Source organism: Oreochromis aureus, linkage group 7 (assembly GCF_013358895.1).
Source record: "Oreochromis aureus strain Israel breed Guangdong linkage group 7, ZZ_aureus, whole genome shotgun sequence".
Lineage (NCBI taxonomy): Eukaryota > Metazoa > Chordata > Actinopteri > Cichliformes > Cichlidae > Oreochromis > Oreochromis aureus.
The window spans coordinates 65,574,492-65,602,360 of NC_052948.1; the positions used below are offsets into that span (position 1 = coordinate 65,574,492).

Below are 27,869 nucleotides of genomic sequence, written 5' to 3' on the forward strand. Positions count from 1 at the left end.
AGATCTGTGCGTGGGCCTTGCCGTGGCCGTGCGACCTCCGCTTCACTGCGGTACGCTCTCGCTCGCGCCTCTCCTCTCGGTGTGGGCTGCTTCGCAATCTTTATGTAAAACCTATATGTGGGAGGGCAGCGCTGCCGAGAGCAGCTGCAGACATGTGATCCAAGTGAGAGGCAGCAAAAGCTGATCGCACCGTGTTCATGTTGGACTCCTCAGACCTGCCGGCTGCTTCTCGGACCTCTCTCTGTTTCAGCTACAACTGAAGGAGGAGGAGGAGGAGTGAGCCCGGCCCTCAGCTGCTGCTGCTGGAGAGGAGAAAATGAGTTCATTTCCTCTCTCTCTTTTAAACAGCTGTACAGTGGCTGAAGTGCCAGCAGGTGGCAAAAGCACTCACCTCTCTGCCCTCAGCCAATCAGAGGCAGGCAGCTGGGGAGTGGGTGGGACAAAAGAAAAGGAGAGGGAGAACCACAGAGCTGAGATAAAAAGTAAAGAGAAGAGAGCAGAGACGCGACTCCGAGGAGAGGAACGGGAGCAGCAGCTGGTCAGCAGAGAGGGAGGAGAGCGAGAAGGAGAGAAGGAGAGAAGGGAGGAGGAGCTCCTTCCACACTGAAGCGTTTGTTTCTCTGTCAAACTTCCTGGAAATGGAGCTGTGCTCAGAGGAGCGCAGACAGGCTTCCTCGGGCTGAGAGGGTTAAGAGGAGGAAGGAAGCCAGTTTAGAGTGAAGCTGCCCCCACCTCCTCTGCCTCCTGCTCCTCCACCTCCCTCCTCCTGTCACAAAGAGAAGCGTCGATCTTTGCTTCCTGCTGCTGAGAGGAGACGTGCGGAGGTCTGCAGCTGAAGCACTTCCTGTGTTTGTGAGGGTGGAAAGTTGCGCGTGGAAAGTTAAGTGGCTGTGGCGATGGCCGGCGGCAGCTCGGAGCTGATCCCAGAGCAGCACTGAGCGTGAGCATGGAGGAGCAGCCACCACCGCCGCAGGAGGAGGAGGAGGAGGAGCAGCACGCTCCGCTGCAGGATGGAGGAGAGGAGTCCACCTCCACGTCCTCCGCCTCGAACGCAGAGCTCCCCCGGGCTCCCCCGCCCCCCCCCTGCCAGCACAACAGCAGGACCTTCACAGGTCTGAGGATCTTCTGCAGGAGGAGGTGAGTGTCTCCTCCCGCTGCTCCACGCGTGCACCTCCGGGTCAGCAGCAAGTTTTCTTTTAAACAGTCAAACTTTATCTGTGACACATGGGGAGCCAATCAGAGCGCACGGACAGAGTAAACTGATGGTGGTAATGCAGCTTTTTATGACCCCGTGTGCGGGCTCGGTGTCACGATCGCTCGCAGATTGTGTTTGTGTCGACAGTTTAGACGCGTAAAGGTCGATCGGTCAGCAGAAAGCCTGCACTTTGACCCCCGACGCTTCCACTCATGCCAACTGACGCTGGAGTCGGGATTCTCTGGCTCGTCTTTGCTTTTCAGGTTTCGTCTTTCGCCAGCTCCCACGCTGACACATCTCTGATCGATATCAGCATTGATAACAGAGGAAATCACAGATTAGTCAATTAACCAGCTCAGTCTGCAGTTTTTTCATAAATCGTAAGGTCTCAGTTAGAAATGCTCGTTTGTGATTAAAGCGAGCGCGTTGGATTAAACACATTTCAGATTTGTGCAGCTTCTCCGCACGAGTGTTATATAAAACCTTTCAGCACCGATTCAGGACAAACCTCCCTTCATATCTGAGCAGTTTTAAAAACAGTTCATTGGTGGATGTTTTAGAGTTCATTCATTGAGATTCTCACTTTCTGAAGTTTGACTGAAGCGCAGGAACGGATGAAAATCTGGAGAACACCTCCCTCAGAGATTTCCACACGTATTCACTTTGGTACTGAAAGCGCCGTAGGTGCACAAGAAGACACGCAAAATCCCGTCAGCGATGTCCACGCCGAGCTGTTTCCCTTGGCTCTCATTCATTCAGAGCTCATCCAGATGTTCTCAGCTGACAGATGAGCTCTGAACTGAAGGAACCGCTCTTCGTATCGGCGAGGCCTCGCTTCTACGGTTTCATGTCTGTGCAAATGGCCGGCGATGGCCGTGAGCTGATGTGACAAAGTGGGTTCAAATGACCAAGAAGAGTCCTTTCAAAATAAAAGCCAGCTCCTGACGCTGGCCTTATTACCAGGCTAAATGAAAAACACAGTCTTAAATGTCTGAAATTACGGGTTTAATGGTTTCTGGTGTGAACGGCGTGCTCTCTGTGGGCTGGATCAAAACAGCCAGAGTCCAAATCTTTGGGTTTTTTTCATTGACTGAGCCGTTTGTGGTCACATTTAATGGAAATGTGATGATGCTGGAGGAGGAGGTGTTAAAATAAAAGCCGATCTGTAACAGCTGCAGGCCGTTCGTCTATCAGGCTGTAAATATGGATTTATAAACATAGCATGTAATTCAGATTCTCAGTGGAAAACAGTACTAATCATCTGCAGTCCCACTCCAGAGTCCCTTCGTATTTTCTCTGTTTTTGTGGTTTTCACCATGGTGGCAGCAGCGAGCCGTGGCGCTTGGCCAGATGTTGCTGCGGGGTTTCAGACGGCATGATGATTCACCGATTAGAGAAATGAGTGTCGATTCATTAAGAGCTCCTAACCTGCTGCTGTTCACGCCTCTGCACAGGAAGCGAGGCGTCACGCAGCGGCTCGAAGTAAAGACTCTGCTGCCAGAGTCCCTTCACAATTTGACTGTTTCTTGTGGTTTTAAGCATGTAAAGCAGCAGCTACGAGCTCAGAAACGATAGTGAAACTCAGCCGATGCAGTTTCATCATTTTCTTCTGTCACTTCTTTTTTTCTTTGTCTCTCATTTTTAAGTAAACTTGATTGGTAGAAAAATTCTCCCGCAGAGTTTCAGCAGGTTGGATCAAAACGTTCATTTAATCTTGATAAGGGCTGACGAGTCAAAGTCAAAATAAGCGTGTCTTCGTACTTTTCTACTTCATACGCTGTTACAGGTTTAGGTATGCCTGTAACACAGAGCTGTACTTTGAAGGTTTCCATCCTTTAAAATGTGTTTTTGCTTGCTTTGACTCGGTGAACCTGTTCTGCTCTCAGAGTCTCCTCTACAGGCTGAGAGCTAACAGGTGAAGGCGAGGAGGAGCGGCGCAGGAAGCTCGTGTCATTTGTTTGTATGTGCGGCAGCTGACACCTGTGAGTCTTATTAGACAGGAAATACTGTTGTCACATGCTTAAAGTGGGCGTAGTCTATTTCCTGTACACACAATAATATACTCTTCCTACTCTCGGGTGTCTGTGATATCACAGAGAGACCCCTAATATGGTCATCTAAGTCAAGTGGCCTTTAAAGTGGGAGGATCCAGAACAGCTGGTTTCAGACAGGATGAACTCAGGATCATACAAAGAAGGATTATTCTGATCAGTGACTGATCTTTGACGTTGGACTCTGATGCCTCGGTTTTGGTTTTTCACCCTCGGGATCTTGTTTATCTTCAAATCAACAGCCGAGTGATTCTGATCTCAGATCAGCTTTTTTATGTTATATTTAAAACATTTTATCGGAGGAGTGTACTAACAGACACGCGTTCATTTCTGTAGTTTTGTTCTTGTGCTCCGTTAGAGTAGCTCTTGCCCACCGATGCCTTCTTGTTCCAGTAGCCCACTTGTCGTCAGGGTGCCCTGGTTCCTCAACACCTGACGCGGACCTTGTTGATCCGGGCGACGTCCGAGCCGGCATGCCTTCATATTTATCTGTCTTGCTCATGTCTGCGGTAGGCTGACTTAGCATATATATATATATATATATATTTGCACAGATTTTTTTGTCTTTGCTATGTTTGAATGTGATTTAGGTGTCGGATAGTTTTAACAGGAAGTGCTCGCTGCTGTATTTTTAATAACAATGAATCAGGCTCGTCAGCGACCCGCGTCGCCTTACCTCCCGCGACACATCGAGGACATGCATCACGTGGATGTTTCCAGCCGTCAGACTTCCTCTTCGATGGGCTGTGAGCTCTGAGTAACGCGGAGCGTGCGTGTTAGTCAGAGCGTCTCCGTTTTCACTGAGATGAAGTCGGACAGAACTCATAGTCACACAGCGAGACACCAAATAAAAGGAGGGAATTACAGGCGTCTTCATTCCAGCGGGCTCGGGGGCTTTTATTTTGAAGTGAAAGAGCTGGACGGCGAGCTGGATCCGCTCGCCTGTGAATAAAAAGGTAACAAGTGCAGATTTAAGTTCAGTCAGGTGGTCCGTTTAATCTCCCAGTGATCTCCCACGGTCCTCTAATTATAGCTGCTATTAATGGATTGGCAGAGAAATTAATTAAAACAGGTCATTTTTAGGGCCTGGTGGGAGTGTTTCACTGCACAGGAGGAGGAGAGGATTCAATCTGCAGCTCTCTGAGGATAGAGCGGAGAGGAGGAGGTGGAGCACTCCTCTTCCTCCTCCTCCTCTCTGAAAGCAGCCAAGGGCTTTAAAGGACGCCACTGTGATTTTTCTTCTCTTGTTGAAAATGTAAGAAGAGTCTAAAATGCACAAAAGCAAATAAACAACCGCAGCGTGGCGCCTCCATCCGGCCTCTGGCAGCCACACAGCTCACTATTTAGATGTGTGGAGGAAAATACTCCTCCACCCTCTAAGCTCATCCACCCTGGTGACTGTGGAGCAGGTCTCCACCTGACACAGAAAACCGGAGCTCCATCAGCTTGCTGTCCCCTGCTGGGACGTCCGCCTGCTCAGGTTTGAGCAGGAAACGCACCTTCTTCCAAACCCCCACCTCAGAGGTGGAGCACGCTCTGCAGAGCCTGTGCTGGGAGGAGATCTGATTGGCTGGACCTGTGGAAGCTGTTTGAGCTCTGAGAGCTTCCCTGCAGTTTGATGGATTCTTGCTCTTTGTTAGCCGTTACATAACGCTGCAGGTCTGTGCTGACTGAGAGGTTGGTGGTTGGATTCCTGCCGGGCAGCACGATGAGCCTCGCCGCAGTACGGCGTGGATCGGTGACACCAGCAGCGCTTTCCCGTCTTCAGTGTGTGAGCATGTCGACCTTCATGCTTCGCCCAGCGTGTTCGGCTGCAGATGCGTGCTCAGTCACGTCTGGGTGAAAGCAGTAATCCACTCACAGACTCGGGAGGGTTTCCTCCACAGGGTGTAGCTTCGTGTTGTTGGTACACTTCTTAGAGAGGACCTCAGCGCCCTGATTCCCTCACAGCAGAGGCGCCTTAGTTTTAGCTCACGCTTTCCTGAAGCTTCAGTCATTCAATCACAGGAGTGGTGACGGCTGACGGTTCAGCGTGCACACCTGCGTGCAGTTGGAAAACTTAACGCATGTGTAATATCTTCAAGTCCAGCTCCCAGTTTGGACGGGCTCCATTTGGAAGTCTGGACTCTCCTGAGCTGTGTGTGACAGGGAAATGTCAAAGGTCACGGCACTTTATAGGATGTGATCCACTGGCGTCAGCAAACCAGGGAAATAAAGGACTTTACGAGCGTGTTTGTTCTCCGTCGTATGGTCGTAAAGACGAGCGTTAGGATTGGTGCGTGCTATAAAACAAAGCACACTGCGGCCGTCACACCTTCATCTGTGCTTTATTTTGCCTTTAAAGACTTTGATTTGGACTTTATATCAAACACACTGACCTCTGGGGAAAAATGGTAAATGGCCTGTATTTACCATTACCAAACTGGCTCAAACTGTAATCATGTATTTACCAAAACATGATTACAGTTTGAGCCAATCCAGCTCATAACATATTTATATATAAGCAGCATCCTCCCAACAACACAGGCTGAATGAGAGGAGCTGAAGGTGCTCAGATGTTCGTGGCTGGTCTGAGCATGTGCAGAGGAGGGAGGGTGGAGTCTGTGATCAATATCAGTGGTCTCATTTTGGAGCTCAGACTGACAGCTCCACATCAGTGTCTAAATGTAATCGTTTCATTTTTTCAAAACTCCACAGTCTGCTGCTGTCAAAGCTGTGGACAACATAACAGGAACGCTTCCATCGACTTCAGTGTGAGATCTTAAATCAGTGATGATGATGATGATGATGCAGTGTGTGCGGTTGGGTTCAGACATGTTTAATAAAGCTGATGATGAAGGTTAGCTGGGTCCTAACTTTAACTCAGACCTAACCCCAGACACTGCTGCTGCCGCTTCCCTCTGTGCTTCTCAGGTGCCTCCTATCCGGTTTCACTGAGGCCACTCCCTCACCTGTGACATCACCCCCCCCCCCTTTCATTGCTGACAGATCATGGAAAACACCTGCTGTGATATCACAGACGAAGGCGGGGGCAAATGTTGCATGTGTTTTCCCACTGCTGAAAGCAGCCAAGATGTTTCTGTTGCCCTGAGTTCAGTCTGCCAGGTTCAGATCGCTTCCTCTGATCTGATTGGACGAGAACAAAAGTGGGTTGGTACTCTGGACACAAACCAGTTAGGACGTCTGTCATCCTCCACATACCTCATCAGCTGTTTGTGGCCTGAGACAGGTCACTGCTGCCATGACGATGACGATGATGATGATGATGATGATGATGAACAGGAGCCAAAATGTAGACCAAGGGATTCATACACAACAGACTAAACACCTTTACTGTGGCGAGCAAAAGCTGGACAGGTGACAGTAATCAGTGAGAACAGACACGGCTAATGGGCAAAGAAACTAAAGGGGAAACACGGCAAAGACACGCCTCACGGCGTAACGCCACAACTGAAAGCCTCTACCTCAAGATGCCAGATTATTATCAGTAATTAGACTCCGCCCCAACAGGTGAAACCAAAGCTGTGGTCAGGAACGCTCCACATCGTAAAGGTTATTGAACCCAAACTTTACAGACAACGTCACAAAGCCAGGATAAAAATAGAACATGAGACTAAAGGTGAGACGTTCTGCTGTGGGTGGAGAATATGACAGGAATGCAGAGCAGCCGCCACGACATCACACGCCCTGCACATTCAAAGGCTAAAACACGCTGTTCAGTCAACTTTATTCATACTGCACCAGATCACAGCAGCAGTCACCTCAAGGCTGGAGGGGCCTGAGAGCTGAAGGCTCCGCCTCCTTTCTACACTTAAATACTGTAGGAACAACAAGTAGGCCTGCAGTGTGGGAGCGAAGTGCTCTCACCTGCTGACGAGCCCTGAAAGTTTACACAGAATGCACTCTGCGACGCTTCCTCCAGTGCATCGTCAGAAACAGATCAAACATCATCGTCAGGATGATGTCACGCTGAGACTGATCTCTGATGGTTCATTCAAGCACGTCTGGCTCTTCACGTCTATGCAGTATTTATTGTAAGTCGGTGTCACGTCCTGCACCTCACGCTGACACCGCGAGCAGCAGCGGACAGACCATCCTGCCGCAGCCACACTCGGCGCTCCGTCCGGGTGTCGGGTGTCACGGCCGGGCGGAAAGCCTCAACACCTCAGGCCGATGTCGGCCTTTTGTTTGAGGAGACAAATATGTCGCCTGTTCACACCGGCTCAGGTGTGTTTCTGTGGGAGTTTTCTGCTCACGCTCAAAAACTTTCCACACATTTGGAAAATATCTGCACGCGTGTGTGAGGATTTTTAGGAATCAGGCTTATCTGGAAAACCAGAAGAACAGGAAGCACGCGACTCGGATCAGGCTGCCGGCCTTATCGTTCCACTGTCCACAGACCAGATTAGATAAACTCGACTCACAACAAAGCAGTCCTGCCAGGGTGACAAAACATTAAGCACAGGCAAAGACGGGCTGTAGAAAGTCAGGTGGCAAAACATGAAACCAGAATTAGGCTGATGAAAATATAACCCTGGCTCTGCTTCCTCACAGAGCCAGGGTTACGTGCAGTGGATGCTCATTTTTAGGGCTCAGGTCAGATTCTCTGAGACTTTTATCATTGGGAAAGACTTCTGAGGTCAGAGGTCACACGTGTCTCTGCTTGTGACGAAGTGCGTCGTCACGTCCGTCCTCTGCAGTTTTGATGATTTTTAGGACTCGTGAACATCGGGGCTGTTGCTGCCTGATAATGGGCGTCCTTACCCGAGGCCTCCTCTGCACATGCCACGCGCCGTGGCTCAGGTGCTGAGTGTTGCTGGTCACAAAGAGCGTGCTGCACCAGAAACCTTGCTGTCATTGCTTTGGTTGTGAGCCAGTTGCTGCGGTTGCCCGTGGTTTGCATGGAAGATGCTGACTAATGCCGACTTACAAAGAGCGGCGCCGACCACAAACCTCGGCCGTCCCCCTTCAGAGTAAAAGCTTTCCCTACTGAAACCATTTTAAATGGTAAGACTCTTACAGAGAGTGTGTGTGTGTGTGTGCGTGTGTGTATGTGTTTGTGTGCGTGTGTGTGTGTGTGTGGATGAGAGAGAGTGTGAGTGTGTGTGTGTGTGTGTGCGTGTGTGTGCGTGTGTGTGGATGAGAGAGAGAGTGTGAGTGTGTGTGTGTGTGTGTGTGTGTGTGTGTGTGTGTGTGCGTGTGTGTGTGTGGATGAGAGAGAGTGTGAGTGAGTGTGTGTGTGTGTGTGTGTGTGTGTGTGTGTGTGTGGATGAGAGAGAGTGTGAGTGTGTGTGTGTGTGTGTGTGTGTGTGTGTGTGTGTGGATGAGAGAGAGTGTGAGTGTGTGTGTGTGTGTGCGTGTGTGTGTGCGTGTGTGTGTGTGGATGAGAGAGAGTGTGAGTGAGTGTGTGTGTGTGTGTGTGTGTGTGTGTGTGTGTGTGTGTGTGTGTGTGTGTGTGTGGATGAGAGAGAGTGTGAGTGAGTGTGTGTGTGTGTGTGCGTGTGTGTGCGTGTGTGTGGATGAGAGAGAGAGTGTGAGTGTGTGTGTGTGCGTGTGTGTGCGTGCATGTGTGTGTGTGTGCGTGTGTGTGGATGAGAGAGAGTGTGAGTGTGTGTGTGAGAGAGTGTGAGTGGACCCAGGGATTACACAGACCCATTTCCTTGCTATCTTTGCCTGTTGCTGCCCTGTTTCTATAAATAGTCGGGTCCAGGAGGGCGACGCAGCCAATGAGCTCAAACTCTCACGTCCTCACTTCAGCCGCGCTTCTGCAGGCAGGTGAGCGCGTTACCTCACGTTACCTCACGTTACCTCTCGTTACCAGGGGTTACCTGGGGTTGTTTAATCGGCCGTGGGGTCAGATACATACCTGTTCACACCACAAGATGGCAGCACAGTGTCGTGGCTCCTGAGCTGACGGAGGAGAGAAGAAGCAGTGTTTCCCGGGTGAGAGGGAGCTGCACTGATGCAGTTATGGATCTGATTTGTGTGACTGTGTATTTACTGCTCACATAATTAGTTTACTCACCGTCTTCTCGCTCTGAAAGCTAATCGCTCACTCTCGCCGTGCCCGGGCTCAGTTTCCCTCACTGTGAAAGCGGAGCAGCCGGCGCTCCTGAAGCCGGACGCCGGCATTATTTAAAGGGAATCTGATACGGAGGAGTAAAGGATTAAAGAGGAAGACAGGAGCCTCCTCTCGTGCACACCATCAGATCAATACAGGAAACACTTTTTTATCCTCCGCTTTATGTCCGAGCTCCAGCAGAACACAAACGATCCTGTGACCAATCAGAGATAAGCCTGGCATTACCTGAAGCTACACACCTGTTTTTCTAGCACGCTGGAAGCCTTTCAGTAAAGTTTAAAGCAGCTGCACCTTTCTAAAATCTGCCCCCTGGTGGTGAGTTTAATGTTTGCACTGGGTGATGACAGAAAGCGGCTTTAAAGGACGAATCGGACGCAATGAGGTTGCAATCTGTTACTGCAGACCTGTGTCTGCCCTGTTCAGGCACTGATGTGCTGCACGGCTGATCATTTCTGCAGTTAGAACATCTTTTGAAGCCCAGCTGAAGCCTTTCATTCCAGCTCTGATCATCACTTTAACCACTTACAGCTGAAGCTTTTAATCATTGTTAATCCTTACAATGAGAAAACTCAAAGGGACTAAAACACGTCAGAAATGCAGGTTAACTTTTTTAACTCGCATGTCTTAGTTTAATTATGTCTGTTTCTTTGTTTTTATGTAAATATTTGAACTAAATTACAATATAAAAATTCAGTTTTTATTAATTTATTAGAAGTATACGGTGGCCCTGAAGTGCAAACCACAAAAACAAATCACAAAATGCACAACAAATTGAAAAGCGCAACAACAAATCAGAAAACGCAAAAACAAATTGAAAAGCGCAAAAACAAATTGAAAAGCGCAAAAACAAATCACAAAACGCAAAAACAAAAACCAAACCGGAAGAGGTAGGTACCAATGCTGCAACAACAGGCATCACTGATTGGATGATGGATCCGGTAGCCTTTTGAACCGGAAGTTGTTCTGCCGAACGTGGTTATGAGAAAGAGCAGTCAACGGCTGTATCCCAATTCAGGGTCTGCAGCCTTAAAGCACGCAGCCTCAACGATCCTCAAGGGGGCGCGTGCTTAAAAACGCTAAGGCCGGAAGTGCGAGGCTTGTGAAATGGGACGGTCTAGCCTCCGTCGCGCTGCCCAGGTTGCCTAGCAACCATAACACCAACCGCTGGAAACGTTTCATACAGCTTTGACGGAAATGAAGGAGAACATATTTTGTTCGTGTGTTTGTTTCTACACGAGCTTTGTGTGATTTAATACGTTTCTGAGGCTGAGACCACAGGACTGTAAAATATGATTGTTGGCCTTCATATCTGTACTGAACAGTCATTTAAGATTAGCTAGTAAATAACAATTAGCTAATGTTGTTCATGAGACTAAAGTCAGTGTAAATATGATATGGCCAATATTATAGTTATTATATTAATCATTATAAGTTATTACAGCAGTGAGTTTGAACTCTCAAATCAAATCACTTCTATTGTCACATCACATGTGCAGGTACACTGGTACAGCACATGTGAGTGAAATTCATGTGAGTGAACTCTGTGTCTAATACTGAGCTTCAGTAAAGATTCAAGTTGCAGTTATTTATAAGTCCTATCACCTTAAATCTTCACTCAAAGACAAATATCTTTGACAGTGTATATACAGATGTATTATATATAAGAGACAAATATTGTTCTTTCAGTATGTTGGCATTACTAAATTTGGCTCAATGCTTACATATATGTGTAAAAAGCAAATGTACGAGCTGTGAAAACTGTTTCTGATAGAATGAAGATCAGACTGATATATGAAATATTCCTTTATTGGGTGAGAAAATCAGACCATGTCATAACTGCTTTAAGTCATACAGAATAGATATCAGAGCCTTAAACAGGCTGACTTCTGCTAAATGGGTCAAACTGGGCAGAAAGTCTACAAACACATAACATCCTTATAGAATATGATGTAACACTATAGATCAACTTAGCTCAGAATATATAAAGCATATAAACAATTACAGCAATATGATGCAACAAACACAGCAGTGCTACTAATCCAAAATACTCAAAGCTTCATAGAACTGAAACAAACATTTATTTTTAGCTCCATTCTGCTGCTGATACATACTTTAGGTTTCTGAATATTAAACTTGTTGCTGCCTTTCATAGTGTGTAACTTGAAGGCCCTGAGTACTTTCTCCCACACTGAAAACACTGGGATGATAACATTATTTGAACATTACCTAATAAGACTGATTCAGGACAGACAATTAGTTATGTTAAACTTTCCTAGCAGTCCTTCACAAACAGGGAACAGTCTGTCTATTCTCTCCATCTGTCAGCTGCTGCTGGCTCTTCCTCCTCCTCTTCCTCACACACTGCTGAGTTTGTCCTGGTGGATCATCAGGGGTGCAAAGCCTCACAGATGATGTGCAGCAGTGGGTCCCTCAGTCTGTCCTCACTCTGGACACTTGCAGTTGTCACACATGGAAATCAAATGTGTGATAAGCTGCAGGATTCAAACACAAGTGTAACTTATAAATACATGTTCATACTTTTATTCCACAATCAGAGAGAAAGAAACAGAGAGAGAGTGCAGGACAGACAGACAGGTGACAGTCTCAGGTGTACACACTGCTACAAAACAGCACAAGAGAAGGAGGATTTAGTGTTTGTGTTATTACGAGTGCTAAACAAGAAGAGTTCCCAGATGGTCCAGTGGACACATGTGTGACTCCTGTGATTAAAGCATCTTTCTTTCAGCTTAACGAGTGAACCGTCAGCTCGTTCAAACACACGTTAAAGTCCGTTTGGCTCGACACCACCGAACAGAGGCAGCAATATAACATAGCTAACATTAACAGTGCAGTGAATCCTGCTTGTGCCGTCATATTCAGGACTGCAAACCGAGCAGCATCACTGACTTTCAGCTTGTTGTGTTTGTAGATATATGACTGACTTTAATTATCCATAAAATCATCACATTCTCTGTAAGATTAAGGTCAACTATTGTATTATTATATTTTAAATGCTTTAAAACAAAGTAAACACTGAAAGTACAAACATCGCTAATGGCAAATAACTTTGCCGACATGTGGCCAACAGTAATGTTTTAATGTTCCTCATTATTAAACATTTGCACATAAAAAGTGACATCATATTCAGTACTTACGTTTAACAGTTTACTCTTCGTCGCTACGCTTCTGCCGTCTGCGGCAAAATTATCCACAGTGACTGCGCGCTATAAATTGTGGGATATGTTGGGCCACGAAGTCTACACCGCCACAGCCTTAAAATTCAGGAAATGAAGGTCGAATTTGAGGGCCGCATTTCGAGCAGCCTTTGAATTGGGACAGCCTTCGCGCCGCTGTGACGTAATCGGCCTTAAAATGCAGCCTTTAAGGCTGCAGACCCTGAATTGGGATACAGCCAACATGTTTTGTCCAAGTTGTGGAAAAAGTTGGTAGAGCAGTCACCAAACTTCCGAACAGAACAACTTCCGGTTCAAAAGGCTACCGGATCCATCATCCAATCAGTGATGCCTGTTGTTGCAGCATTGGTACCTACCTCTTCCGGTTTGGTTTTTGTTGTTGCGCTTTTCAATTTGTTTTTGCGCTTTTCAATTTGTTTTTGCGCTTTTCAATTTGTTGTGCGTTTTGTGATTTGTTTTTGTGGTTTGCACTTCAGGGCCACCGTAGAAGTGGCCCACCTGCAGTACCTTCACAGCCCACTGGGCGGCTGCAGGCCACATGTTGGAACCACCAGAGAAACTATTCAAGTACAAAGTAGAAAGGCATTGTTTCTACATGCTTCTGTTTCTTAAACAGACAGCGTGATTTATTCATATATGCGTGTTTTACTGTTTCTGGCCGCTTGTAGAGGACTTTGATCAGCTGTTAGTTTCAGAGCTGCGGCTGGAAGGATCTGATGCAGCGATGGCTTTAAAGGAGAGGAAGACGGTGGAGGAGCTCAGTGCTGGCAGTAATCTGCTGAGCGAGCAGGTCGATGATCCGGCCGCGGCAGGAGGCGCTGATCTTTTAAGCCTCTTCCAGGTTTCAGGTCTGCTTATGTAAGCGCAGCAGCGGGGAGGATGTCAGGAGCGCTCGCAGGACGGGAACGCGTCAAACGCCACAAGCCTCGTCAGGGCAGATCTGTTCTGCGTGATGGGACGTTCCAGGCTGATAAATCAGCTCTGGAGGACGGAATAATGCCGATGACTCAAAGTTTAAATGAACAAAAGGCTCACACGCTGCAGTTCCTCTGATGTCCAGCAGAGGTAGCAGTGAGTCAGTCCCCATAAACATGTTTACAGCCTGATGCACAATAATTTAAAGTTTGCAGTATTATGTTTTTTCGTGCAGCGGTCCCTTCATCAGGAGGTCATGTGACAGCTGCGGGGAGTCACATGGTCTGAAAGTGTGTTTGCAGGTATATTTTAAATCTGACTTTTAATAAAATGACATCGCTCCGGTTGCCATGCTGCTCACGGCATAGAAACGACAAAAGCAAGAGAAGCTGATTATTTGACGACATCTCATCATCTAATTAGCAGCGGCGGCAGGACTGGGGTTTACAATGAAGACAAAGAGGAGCACGCTCAGTGCATGTTTGGACAAATTAACATGCGGCCCAGCTTCCTGTTTTTCTTTTTTTTAATTGGATCCATAATGCAGCAGCGGCCGGGCCTTGAAGTGTTAATGAAGAGTATTCTGGGATGTTGGAGTGGGGCCGGCGGCTCCATTCATCTCCAGGTGATCACAAAAGGACGCCTGAGCGGCACCTCCCGGGCGAGCCGGCCCGGGATCAGCCGCTCGGCCCGTCCTGCAGCGCGGGCCGGTGTGAGGCTGCTCTCAGATCAGATTTATCTGCTGGTTTATTTTAAAGCAGCGGCAGCAGCAGCTTAGTGCCTCCTTCCTCGCTCTGCCTGTCAGTGTGTCTCTCCTCTTCATCCCTGCAGGACCGCCTGACGCCTCCTCTCAGGTTGTATCGAACTGAACTCGCCTGTCGCCGTCTGTGCTTTCGCTTTAGCTCGTGTTTTTGTGGCTGTGAAGAAGCTGGTTTAGTTGTGTGTTAAGCTGCTGGACCACCTCATCTGTGTGTGCCGTTAAATCAGTGGCAGATTACACTCGTTAGGCTCCTGTTTGCTTCAGCAGGTGTTTTTATTGCTGCTTCTGCTCTGCTCTCAGGTGTATCTGCTGTTTGTCTGCTGACCCGGCGCTGTACCTTCACACCAAAGTGTCTAACAGCTGAGAGCCCGGGCTGCTTTGCACACTTGTTTTTTTTCCACTGTAGGATCTGTGTGATGTCACAGAGAGGCGATATTCTCAAACGTGCACGTTGTGACGTAACAGGACGGATTTCTATTTAAAGGACACTTTGCAGGAAGGATTGGCCAAAGTTGAAAAAGTGCGACAGAAACAGGAAACGGTCTCTGTTTCCATGGTTTCACTAATGCTCAAAGAAAACGGTGAGCATTTGAAAACAAGTTGGCGTCTTCCAGGAAAACTACGGGAACCGGTGACCGGTGTCCCCCAGCAGCCACTCACTGACCAATCAGAGAACAAACATTTTTCTCTATCAACCGGCGGTCACTGCGTCATCACCAAACGGTCTCTTACTCCTCTGAGCCCCCAGGATCACATGTCTAACGTCGACTATGGTCACACGGCTGCAAAACCTGACCTGACCTCTGACCTCTGCAAGGTCATGAGCTCGGTGACGATCCTCAGATACTGGCTCATCTTCTCAGAGACTCGCTCCCTGCTGGACAGTGGAGAGAATGTTCGCAGGACTCTGAGTCACCTGTTTGATGTTACCTGCGTGATGTCACCTGTGGCGGCGACATGCCCGTGATTACTGGTGTTTGCTCTGCGACAGACCAGGCTGCCTGCTCTGCGGTTATTCTCAGTTTGGACACGCAGAGCAAACGGGACTTCGGGCCCACACACATACAGGTTCCATTTATAGCAAACACAGAGATTAAACTTTATTTATAAAACCTTTATTGAGATTAAACGGTTCAGATTACATCACTGAGACGTGTGCTCATGAGCAATGACAGCAACAGCTTCAAAGTGGCCCTTTCCATCCTCAGACAAGCAGAGCAGCTCTGCTTTGTTTTATGCAGCCTTTCAGGTCGACTCTGTCCCCCTTTCTTGTGATTGGCTGCCCCTCTCTGTGACATCATCCAGATGCAACAGTATAAAGAAACTGGGGAAAAAAAGAGTGTTCAGAAAAACCAGCATGGCAACAAACAAATACCAACACAAAGCCCGATGTCAGGATGTGTCCGTCCATCTTCTATATACAGTCTGTGTTGGTTATGGCACGCCTCCACGGGATGTTTGACACCGACGAGCAGCTGAAGCGCGACAGCTGAAAACCTTTGTCTTTGTCTTTGTCAGCTTCTTATCATGCATCAGGTTTTGGTTACTGGAAGCTGCTTTCTGTTTCTGTTGCTGTTGACTGACAGCAGCGGATAAACTCGTCTATTTATAGAAACACCTCCTCACTTTCACTGCGCTGCCTCACCTGTTACCTGTCTGAGCGGTCAGGTGACCCAGTCAGTTTACATCACACAGGTAACGTGACACCGAGGCAGCAACAGGTGATCGAATACTCGAGTACGAGCTCCAACATGCGAGCGGAGTCGTGGATGCGGTTACTTCAGGCTCTGCTGCAGACGGAGGGTCTCACACGTCTGCACAGCGCATGCGTCAGGATCAGTACAAGAAACCAGTCTCCTTATTTTTATCCTCCGGCAGAATGTGACCCGGTGATGTAAACACTCTCAGGGACCAATCAGAGATAAGCCCCACCTTCACCTGAGGCTACACACCTTTTTTACTGTCTTGTGCCACGCAGCATGCAGAGCCACGCTGCACGTGTTTCAGTAAAGTTTCAGGTATTTAAAGTCAGAGTATAGGGAGGCGTAAAACTCTGCCCCCTGGTGGTGAGTTTAAAGTTTGCACAGGGTAATTACAGAAAGGACGAACTGGTATGAACATTTTTATACTTCAAACCTTTTTCTGCCCTGAGGAGGCTAAAAAAGCGCCTCCTGGTGGCTCTGCACCACTTAGACCACCTAAAGAAACAGTTTAAACCGGTGACTTCTCGCCATGCACAGGTGTTATGAAGCCTTAGCATCGGGCTCTAAACATGTTAAACATGGCAGTCTGTGGAGGCTGCCTCTGCTGGACATCAGAGGCACTGCAGCTTCCTGTTGTAGTGTGGCTCCTCCTCCTCCTCCTGATTTTAAAAGTGTGGCTTTTTTAAACCGTGTAGAAAGTAAAACCTGAACGTCTGCTCTCTGCAGTAAAAGCACCGTCTGCTGACAGCGAGGTTGGCGTCACGTCTAATTACCGCTCTATTATTTTTGTTTACGGGTCGAGAAGCCAGCGGGTAGTTGTGGCGGTAATTACTGCTGTTGTGTGTGTCACAGTGGCGATGACAGCTTCCTGTTGTCGTGCAGCTCCCTGTGGTGAAAAGCCCACACTCCCTCTCTGCCTCGTTTATAATTCATGCTGCTCTGGTCCTGGCGGGTCAGGCTGGGAGGGGGGGGGGTAACCCGAGCTCATCTCCACACAGCTGGCACAGGGCGGTCCCATCAGAGGCCGGTGTTTGGTGTGACGCAGACCGAGGCCTAGTTTTGATTTCGATGCATTCAGGTGAGTCAGACAAATGAGCGGTGTGACCGCGCGGCCCGTGAAAGCCTGCAGAGCCACTAAATGGAGCCGGGGGCAGGAAATCTGCCTCACCTGTGCATTTCCTGCTGTCACAGCAGCGTTTGTGATGAGGAGCCGGGGCCGTTTCAGAAATGTTGCTGATCCTATGACAGCGCACACACAGGCCTGACATCCTGAACACACACAAGTGCTGCTGTGGGTGCAGGCGGTCCTGATTCTCCTCGCCACCGTGGGTCATGATCCAGGACCGCCATCACCAGCTGAGCGAGGGGCTGGTCTGAGAGGAGGTGTTGTTGTTGTTGCAGATTTTATGGATTTCAGTGCATCCTCTTCCTGTTTATCTGTTCTTGCTGTGTCTACGTCAGTGTGACCCTCTCCAGCAGCTCATCGTCCTCTGTTCTCGTCATCACTGGTGAGGAAATGCAGCCCCGTGATTGCTCGGGGCTTATTTTTCTCACCTGGACTGCAGATATCGAGGCAGATAGTTTACAGATTTGAAATAAGATGATAAAAGTGGATATTCAGCTTAGCAGGCAATTTATTTCTAAGAACTTTCAGAAAACTCCCTAGCTGCTGTACACCTGACACGACAAACGAAAAACAGTAACCACAAACAATCAAATCAGCACATTAGATTAAATTAAAGCAGGAAAGTCAGAGTCACACTGGCTCAAAAGCCAAGGAATAAAAATGGGTTTTAATACATGCTTTAAAAATGGACAATCAGGGCTCTAGACTAACTTTTTGCCACAGTTGCACCGGTCACTCAAATTTTTCAACCGCATTGCTCAACACCGCAGTTTTACATGTGCGCTTTTTTGGGGGGGAAATTGCAGTCTATACAGACAATATTGATTTGTAAATGATTAACTAACAATCTTGTGCTTAAAGTGCGTTGGTACTCTTTGGCAATACTGTAGACAATGTTAAACTGAATCATCACACTCTTTTAATCTTCTCTTATTACCCACAGCTACATCCACTTTTGTCGGGCCTAGGCTGCTCACTATGACTGGGTATCATCACTGATTTCTATAATCCATTTGATTCGATTCAATTTAGCCTCAGACAGTCAGAAATATTATAATTCTGATCATTTATCAGCACTGATACATGTGAGACTTCATCAGAGGTGTGAGCATCACAGCAGAGGCCTTTGTGTCAAAGTAACTGAGAATAAAACTCAGAAAAACATGAAGCAGATTTTCCTGGCCTGCATGCTTTTTAGAGCAGATAACCTTAAAAATATTCTGCAATTTTGCATAATTTTAAAAAGTTTAAATTTCTTCAGTATTGAACAGCAGAAATTAGGCTTTCTTGTCCGAGGACATTTAAGTAAAAAAAAAAAAAAAAGAAAAGAAAAAGACAGCGGCCGACAGCGCTGTAAACAACGGTAGACTGGTGGGTAATAAGCCAATGAATAATGCAGAAAACAGAGATTTGAGACGGGAAACTGTTCTTGAAGTACACACAGAGAGCTGTGTATGAAGTGTGATTTTTATCGTGGAGGAAGCAAAACAGCAAAAGTCAGAGGGAATTCATGACGACATTGATCACATGTGAAGCGCAGTTTGCTGCTTCTTTTGCTGCTGGCTCGGCAAATTTTGTTTGGAGAGACAAAACCTGCAGCTCAGAATCAGCGCAAAAAAGACGGAAACACAGCGCGGACCCGACGCATCAGAATCGCTGAGCTCCGACAGCGTGTCCGTGTTCGGGCCGTGGGGTGAGAAAGCCGAGAAAGACAAAGCTGATTCTGATGCGTCGGGTCCGCTCTGTGTTTACGTCTTTGTGTGGAGTCCGTGTGCCTGCTCTCATTTGCTGTTTGGTGGTTGTTGAAATAGTTTTGTGAGCTTTAATCTGAGAATCTGGCGTTTCTGGCAAAACACAGTTATATTTAAAAGTCAATTCAGGATTTAATGAATCGATATCGCTTTATTCAAGCTACTCACCTCTCTCTTCCACCTGCACTTTCAACTGGACCACGGCCAATCAGAGAGGTCCCGCCCCTGACTATCTCTGATTGGTTTAGTCCACGATAGGGGCATAATGTGTGGCTGTTGTTGGCCACACGGAGAGTTGCAGAGATTTTTTTTTTTTTTTTTTTTTTGTTACCCGAACAGTGCAACCAAAGATTTTCCTTAGTCGCACCATTGAAAAATTTGGTCAAATTAGTCGCACTCTAGAGCCCTGACAATGAAGGGACCTCTCTGATGTGCAGGGGCAGGTTAGCAGCTCGTCAGCTGCCCTGAGAAACATGGGGGTGAAGGTGGGGGCAAGACTGTTTAAGCCTTTAAAGTCAAACTCTAAGATATGCAGGCAGCCAATGGAGTGAAGCCAGGATGGGAGTAATGTGCAGCAGCAGACGAGAGAGTATTATAGTAATCCAAACGAGATGAAGTAAAAGCATGGAGTCCTGTTTCAAAATGCGGCCTGGTTGAAATAGGTCTTACCTTTGCCCAGTGCCTTAAATGATAAAAACTGGACTTGACAGTAGCCCCAATTTGAGGGTCCAATTTAAAATCACTGTCCACCTTAAAACCCAAGTTAGTAACAAGTTTAAAATATTCTGCCAGGGGTCCCAAATCAATAGAGGAGGAATCACAAGGTCCACTACGACCAAACACAATCACCTCAGTTTTGCTTGAATTTTGAAAAGTTTAGGGCCATCCAAGTTTTTATATCTTCTGGACATGTAGGAAGTGGTTTAATAGAGAGAGCATCTCTCTGCTTCAGAGGCAAATAAATCTGGCAGCCGTCAGCATAACAATGGAATGATATTCCATGCCTTCGGAGGACGGTTCCCAAAGGCTGTAAATGCAATGAAAAATTCAGAGGCCCTAGAATTGAGCCCTGCGGGACGAAGATGTTGTGGTCTACATGGTCACCTGTGATTGGTCAGCAGACTGGAAAGCTTCCAGAAAATTAGCGCCTGAGTTTTCATGTGCAGATGGATATTTGTGTGAATGTCATTCATAGCCGGATGGTCCAGCAGCCGGTCTGTGCAAAGGCTTCAGGCAGTGTGGCTGCTCGGGTTCTTCTAAATCACTGAACACTGCAGGAGGCCTCAGACTCATCCTGCAGCAGAAGCCCAAAACAGCCACACTCGGGTCGGTCGGAGTTCGATCCCCTGCTCCTGCAACACCAAACCAGAATCACTGATGAATATGGGAGGAAACCATCCATCAGTCCTTGATGTTTGAACAGGAGAAAGAAAAATCAGTCAGGATTGTCATCAACCCAGTGTCATCATAACACATCCCTACCAAGAAGATGATCACAGAAGATTCACGGGGTTAAACTTAGCCTGTCGGCTCGTTAACGAGGCCTTTCCAAAGGTCAGGTGAAATGTCATTTGTGTAATTAGGAAACATTTCAGTCGGTACGCTGTAACACTCATCACTGACAACCTGACTCAAGTCTGATGTAGAGACGTCTGCCGCCAAACCGAAAAGCTTTGAGCAAAAAAATTTTATTAACAAATATATAAAAGTCATGCAGCTAAAACATAACGCTAACCTAACCTAGCCTAATCTGCCCGGTGACCCGTGAGGGGTTATCGGGGTTCACGTGGCAGATGCATGTAAGCTTGTTGGTGTGAAAGCTAACATCTTCTAGTTTGTAAAAGAAGATAAGGATGATTGATCTGACCGACCGAGGACGAGGACGCTGCGCGTCACCCAAGGATGCTACGTAACGTTTGAATGTGAGCTCGTTCTCAGAAAGCATCGACTGGTGCCAGCTCATCATGTTCCAGATCGAGATGCAGAAAACACAACCACAGCTCCGACCAAGAAATGCGACACACTGCAGTCATCCAGAGAAGATGGCGCCGGGGTGTCCACGCCCTCTGGATGTCGGCCTCACCACCCAGAGGTCTAGATGCTGCATGTGATGAAGATGAAGCTGCCTAACAGCGATGGGGGCTCCTCCTGCCTGATGAGTCTGAGCTCCACTTTGACTTTGACTTTATTTGGTAAAAAACGACCTGTCTTTATTTTCTGTCACTTCCTGAAGCGTTTGCACGACCCTGTAGCTAACGCAGCGCCTTTCCTCTCGTAGTCCAGACCGCTCTGCACTTCATGCTAACTGCTCTTTACATCCAACAGCCACCGAGAAGCCTCTCAGACCTCGGCATCATCACAGTGTCCATAATGGACACTTTTTTCCGCCGTCACTTTAAGAGGAAGGACGCCGCTCTGCAGGAGGACGTGGGTTCCAAATCCTGCCACCAGCGGAGGCCCAGTGTCGCCGTGCCCACCAGCAAAGCCCGCCGGAGGTCCACCGTCGGGATGCCTTCCACTGCTCTAGCCCAGCGGCGTCGCTCCAGCGTCCAGCCACCGTCAGGGTCGCTGTGTGCTGGTGGGGGGCGTCTGGCAAAGACGGACTCACGCAGCAGGTGGGCGGGGCACGCTCGCAGGCGCTCCAGCACTACCACGCCCAACCTCAACCCGAGGTTCGTCGTTTGCCGGAGAAAGGTGGGAAAGTTGCGGACCATCGACACCCACCTGCTGGGGCCGTCCATGCTGCTTGCCAGCCTGATCCAGATGGCTGAGGAAGACGAGGAGGAAGAGTGTGTGGCAGCGGGGCCGCTGGCTGAAGAACAGCAGGTGGAGGTGATCAGCGGCGCCAACAACAGGAGGAGATTTTCACAAGCCAGCAGCCTCCTCTCAGATGGCGACGACAACAGCAGCCATTTCTCCACCACTGACGACAGCCAATCAGAAGCCAGCCAGCTGTCAGAGGCGGAGCAGTTGGCTGAGGAGGAGGAGGAGAACACCTGCTCCCCTGTTCCTCACTTCTCCCGAGCCTCCAGCCCGTCCGTGTCCTCCTCTGCCACACTGGAGGTGATGAAAAACACTCCCCTGTTGCAGTCGCCGTCCCGCCCACTGATCCGGGCACCACGTTGCCTCCGGAGGAATTCCTCTCAGGTGTTTACGGTAGACTGCTCCCCCTACGGCTGCTGCCGCACCTCCACCCAAAGGAAGAGGAGAAGGATCTCCACCATCTCCAAAGCTGGGAGCCCCTGGCCTGGAAGAGGCCCGCCGTTGCCTAGCCGCAAGACCTCGGTGTATTACCTCAACCACCCGGGCTTCTACCGGGGTGCCGGCGCTCTGAGCCCGCTGGGGCCCCGCGGCCATGACTCCTGCCTGGAGAGCTGGAGCGCCTTCCTGCTGTACGTAACCCGGCTCAGCAGAGCGAGAAGCTTCCTGTCAGGGCGCCGCAGATAACCGCAATAAATATCAAATACACACACACTTTTTAGAAAAATAATAACAAATAATAAAACACACAAAAACTGATCGGTGATCTGCTCTAACGTAAAACTTCTCTGTTAGCAATGAAAGCTGTGGGAGTGCACCGTACCTGCACAGGTACAAGAATGTCAGCCCTCCAAAATAAAAGTCTCTGCTTGCTCCATTTCTGTCATAAAGCCATAGACCTGCAGACGCCTGCTACATTTAACAGTTAGAAATGTTGTGGTTAATGTTTGTCCAGCCTCAGATTTTTCACCTCTGTGGAATAACAATGAGGGTAATGAAATGTAAAAGGTGCATTCGAGGCGAGGGCGGGGCTTCTGAGGCATGGCAGGTAGTCCGACACTCTGCGACGTGATGGAGGCGTGAATTCGGTCTGTGTCATTAATAAGTCATGAAATAAACGCAAACATCCTCCATCCTGTGTGTGTGTGTGTTGTCTCAGTGTTGTCCAATCAGAGTCCAGAAACCTGCACCGTTAGTTTCAGCTAACAGGAAATATCATTTATGATGAAAGTGTGGGTGTGGCCTCATTTAGCCAGTGGGTCTTTACCCCTGGAGCCACAGATAATCTACCTTGAAAGTCTCACAGTGATTTCAGATCAGACGTCACTCACATGGATACAGCCGCCGTGTGTTTATGAACATATCAAACCCAAACAGCCCAGAGGAGGCGTGGCTCCTCCTCCAGCGGTGTGGCTCCTCCTCCAGCATTGCTGTGCTCTGAGCGCTCTCTTGTATGAAATCGTGTGAACACTTTATTAACACTGTCTCTGGAAGCAGAGCCGCTCCTTCAAAGTTCTCCTGGTCTCTTGTCTTTGCAGGAAAGCCATCTCGAAGTCGGGTGCGCAGCACGCCGGGACTCCGGCCAACGTGTCGACGTCCAGTCTGAGCGAGTCGCCGCAGGAGCTGAGCAGCACCGTCGACTGGAGCGTGAGTCGCCTCATCAGCTCGCTCTCCACACAGATTTAAACGGTTCCTTCAAAACGACGCGTTTCTTCTGGTCCGGACACAATAAATTTATTGATCTGAACAAATTTAACCCTAATCTAACCCTGGCTCCATAAGGTGAGGATGATGATGATAAAGGTGGTGGATCACCCCAACGCTACACGGGAGGAGTGATCCACCACCTTAATCATCATCATCCTCACCTCATGGAGCTACAGACCGAGACAGAGACTCATGGTTTATATTCTGAATATCGCTCCCCGAGCTTCCTGCTGACGGTCTCATAGTTTATTCCAGCCTCGTGCAGGTGTGCAGCACGCACATGATGAGCATCTGTGATTGGCTGATTGGCACTGTGCACATGAATTACAATCTGTGGGACCCAGGATATGTAGCTGTATAACCTTTAGGTTGATTTTCTGTCTCTCTCCTTTAAATAAAACCACACCGTTCATTTCTCTGTGAGCAGACCTGCACATCCAGCAGGGATCGATCCGTCTTCCCCGCCGTAGCTCGTTACGAGGAACATGTCGCTGTGCACATCTGTCCTGCTGCGCTGGTTTTCACCTTTGAAGCTGCTGTGTTTCTGTCGCAGGATAACGCCCAGTACGGCGACCACATCTGGTTTGAGACCAGTGTCTCCGGAGACTTCTGCTATGTTGGAGAGCAGTACTGCATCGCCAAGTCTCTGGTGAGTCCGCCCACTGCCAGGGAAAGCGCTTTTCCTTATTGATGACGCCAGTTTGTGTTTAACAAATCGTCTTCCCTCTCTCACCCCAACCGGTCGCGGCAGATGGCCCCGCCCCTCTCTGTCGGAGGTTTCTTCCTGTTAAAAGGGTGTTTTTCCTTCCCACTGTCGCCAAAGTGCTTGCTCACAGGGGGTCATATGATTGTTGGGTTTTGTAGGGTCTACCTTACAAAATAAAGCGCATTGAGGCGACTGTATCTGTGATTTGATGCTGAATAAAACTGAATTGAACTGATTTGGAGTTTGAAGGGCTGAGAGGATGATGTTGAGGAAAGCTGCAGGACTGCCACATTTGGCACCTTCTGTCTACTGTCATTTACTAGAAAACATCCTGAAAAATGAAACACAGATTAATTCCCTCATGAAGCTGCTCAGCACGACGTCTGTGGGAGTTTTTTGAGTAACTGGATCATGATTGATATGATAAAGTGAGGCTGTCCAGCAGTTTTCTCTCTTTTAGCTCTATAAAGAACTAAAAGCACAAAGCACAGGCTCTGCTGGTTTCAGCTCATTCATCTGTAAATCATTCATTACAGCTTTCAGATTTAAATGATTGATTGATTGATTGATCATACTTTATTCATCCCGAGGGAAATTGGGCTAAGGCTGCCAGCCGTGCCGTGCCGATGAGTAAATCTGATGTTTGTCTGCAGCAAACAGACAAAGGGAGGAAGAAATGCGCCGGGTGTAAGATCTCAGTGCACACCGTGTGCTTGGAGCAGCTGGAGAAGGTAAAAGCAGAGGCGCCGCTTTGGATTTACGCCCTCGGGTGTTTCCTGTTTCCTCTCCTCACGTTTCTCCTGTCTTCAGATTAATTTCAGGTGCAAGCCGTCGTTCAGGGAACCCGGATGTCGAGCCGTTCGAGAGGTCAGTGAGAGCAGATTCATTAAAGCCTGAATGCTGTGCAGAGACGAGTTCTGTTAACCAGCTGTTGTCTTTCAGTCCAACGTCGTCCGGCACCACTGGGTCCACCGGAGGCGCCAGGCGGGCAAGTGTCGACAGTGTGGGAAGGTGAGCGTCCGCTCGCCGTCAAACGACGTTTTTGTTGTTTAAGTTGAAAAACGAACAAACAGAGAGCCAAGAAGGCGATGAGAAAACTGTTTATTTGATCCTTCATTACGTTGGTGTAGTATGAACGAATGTGGGGTGTTCCCCAAAACCGTCCAGCTGACCGAGTTGGAGTCTTTGCTGGGCCAATGCTGGCCCCCTGGCCTTATGTTTAACACCTTGGTTTAGAGGAGCGTCTTATTTCAAACTGATGTCAGAAGCTTTGGAGCTGAGTGCGACTCGTGTTTGAGGTAACAGAGGCAAAAACGAATAAATGACGACTTATAAGAACGGAGCAGCGTGAGCGATGAAGACTACACAGGCTGAAGACGAGATGCAGGTGTGCTGAAGTTAACCTGAGTCCTGTCTCACCCACAGGGCTTTCAGCAGAAGTTTGCCTTCCACAGCAAAGAGATCGTCGCCATCAGCTGCTCGTGGTGCAAACAGGCGGTGAGTGCTCGCTTTAATCTGTTCAGGTTCAAAGTTCACTGAGAAAGGCCGACGAGCCAAACCGACCGTCCCAGTCTGACCCGACGATCGTGCAGGTGCTGGATGAAGCTCTCAGGTGACTTCCTGCCTGTTTCCCGCCACAGTCAGCTGACTTCCTGTTTGTGTTTCAGTATCACAACAAGGTGACATGCTTCATGCTGCAGCAGATCGAGGAGTGCTGCTCTCTGGGCGCTCACGCCGCAGTCATCGTCCCGCCCACCTGGATCATCAGGGTCCGCAGGCCACAGGTACACACGCACACACACACATACATACACACACACACACACACACACACACACACACACGCACTGATGTCTTTGTCCTGTCTGCAGTCGTCGCTGAAGTCCAGTAAGAAGAAGAAGAGGACGTCACTGAAGTGCAACAAGGCGAGCAAGAAGGGCGGAGAGGTGAGGAAGTGACATCATCATTGTTTTGATCCTGACAGCTGATTGGTTTAAGCTGTTAGAGGTCAGACTGAGGGCTCTGAGGGTCACGTCTGTTCACGGCGTTGGTGCTCACGCTTTAACCTTTCTTTTGGTTCTCAGGTCCAAGATGGCCGCTGGAAGCCCTTCCTGGTGAAGCCCCTCCCCTCTCAGCTCATGAAGCCTCTGCTGGTGTTTGTGAACCCAAAGAGCGGTGGGAACCAGGTACGGTCATCCTCCAATCACTCACAGAAGTAGGAAAACGCTCAGAATACACTGCACAGCGAACCCGAAGCCCAAAACGCAGACGCAGAGTGGCGCTGGGACATCATGTGACTCCCGTGTTTTGGATCGTTTCCTCCAGCTTGTCACCAAACACCCGTTTCTGTCTTCTTCTCTCAGGGAGCAAAGATCATCCAGTCCTTCATGTGGTACCTGAACCCGCGGCAGGTGTTCGACCTGACGAAGGGCGGCCCCAAAGAGGGGTAAGACCGCCCACTCACATCCTGTGACCTCTGACCTCACGGCTTCAGTTAGACCAAGCAGATCGTGGAGCAACGAGAATGAACTTTGACATCGTAACAGTTTGGTATTGTAAACTCAGCTGCTGTGCTAACCTTTGACCTGAAAAAGGTCCAAAAGAGACACGCTGAGAGCACAGGTAGCTCAGCGGATAGGAGGGCGGAGCCTAAATCGAATGAAGATGAACTGATGAAAACCGATAAAAACTGATGAAAACTGAGGCGAGTGTTACGTGAACAAACTGGAGTCTATTAGATAGATATGATCCAAACCACTGCAGCGCAGCACCTGCGATAACTACAGCGTGCTCTAATCGTGTCACCACCTCTTCACCCTGCACTCCCTCAGTGACCTTAAATATGCACAGCAGCAGATTTGTTGGCCTTTCTTCATCTGTTCAGTTCTTTCTAAACTCTTCTAAACTATTCTGGAGCTTATCTGTGCAGTCTACCTTCCTCCCTCAGCTTCCTCCTCTGTCCTGCACTCACATTTTAAAACCTGTCATGTTTCCTGCAGGCTGGAGCTGTACGCCAAAGTGCCCAACCTGAGGATCCTGGCCTGTGGGGGGGACGGCACCGTGAGTCACAGACGCTTTATTCCTCACCAGTATTTAACCAACAGATGATGGTTTGTCATCAGCGTGTCTGTGTGTGCGCAGGTGGGGTGGATCCTGTCTGTTTTGGATCAGCTGAAGCTCCGCCCTCAGCCTCCTGTGGCCATCCTGCCACTGGGGACTGGCAACGACCTGGCAAGGACTCTGAACTGGGGAGGAGTGAGTTAGTTCCACCACCAGTTTTGATCATTCCCAGTTTGTTCTCATTCTTGAGAGAAAGCTGCTCCTGAGCGGCTTTGCATGGTTCACAGTCAGAATAATCCTTCTTTTTATCAGACCGGGCCGCAGTGTAGCCGCTCAGTCTGAAGCAAGCCACTTTAGCCCCTCCAGGCCCCTGAAATACGTCCTGTCTCCATCTTATCACCCCCAACCGCTGACGGCTGCCAATCCCTGTTAGAAGGAAAGGGAGGTTTTCCTTCCCACTGTGGCCAAAGTGCTCACAGGGGGTCATCTGATTGTTGTTCTCTGTGCTTTACCTCACAATATAAGGCACCTGTGATTTGTTGCTATATAAATAAAATTTAATTGAATATAATTTAAAGATGAATGTGTGAGTACAGGTGTTATGGAAATTAGCTGTGGGGACCAACAGTGAGCAGAGGCAGCTCACTGCTGCCTCTGCTGGACGTCAGAAGAACTGCAGGTTGTTTTGTGGAGGTTCACAAAAATTCAGCTTAATCATAAAACTGGAGAAGCTTCACTGCAGTTTTATACTGAAGCACGTTCATCCAGAGCACTCGTGTAGGAAAATCATCACGTGCTTCTTCTTCTTCTGTGAAAATAGGAGCCAGCATTGCTCCTCGTATAACTCCTACTCTTCTTC

General features: G+C 48.5%; 1 protein-coding gene across 2 annotated transcripts in view; it reads left to right on the plus strand.

Moving 5' to 3' along the window:
- The first annotated feature begins 467 nt into the window (after positions 1-467).
- The window catches only part of dgkzb (diacylglycerol kinase, zeta b), a 39,670-nt gene continuing 12,268 nt past the window's right edge, over positions 468-27,869 (plus strand). For both annotated transcript variants that reach the window (XM_031751778.2, XM_031751777.2), the window contains exons 1-13: positions 468-1,137; positions 23,076-23,184; positions 23,798-23,893; positions 24,604-24,681; positions 24,761-24,817; positions 24,893-24,961; positions 25,376-25,447; positions 25,618-25,734; positions 25,822-25,896; positions 26,035-26,136; positions 26,314-26,396; positions 26,950-27,010; positions 27,092-27,205. In XM_031751778.2, coding sequence (XP_031607638.1) covers positions 947-1,137; positions 23,076-23,184; positions 23,798-23,893; positions 24,604-24,681; positions 24,761-24,817; positions 24,893-24,961; positions 25,376-25,447; positions 25,618-25,734; positions 25,822-25,896; positions 26,035-26,136; positions 26,314-26,396; positions 26,950-27,010; positions 27,092-27,205 — 1,224 coding nt within the window. In that variant the 5' untranslated portion in view covers positions 468-946. The remainder of the gene's footprint in view (positions 1,138-23,075; positions 23,185-23,797; positions 23,894-24,603; positions 24,682-24,760; positions 24,818-24,892; positions 24,962-25,375; positions 25,448-25,617; positions 25,735-25,821; positions 25,897-26,034; positions 26,137-26,313; positions 26,397-26,949; positions 27,011-27,091; positions 27,206-27,869) is intronic.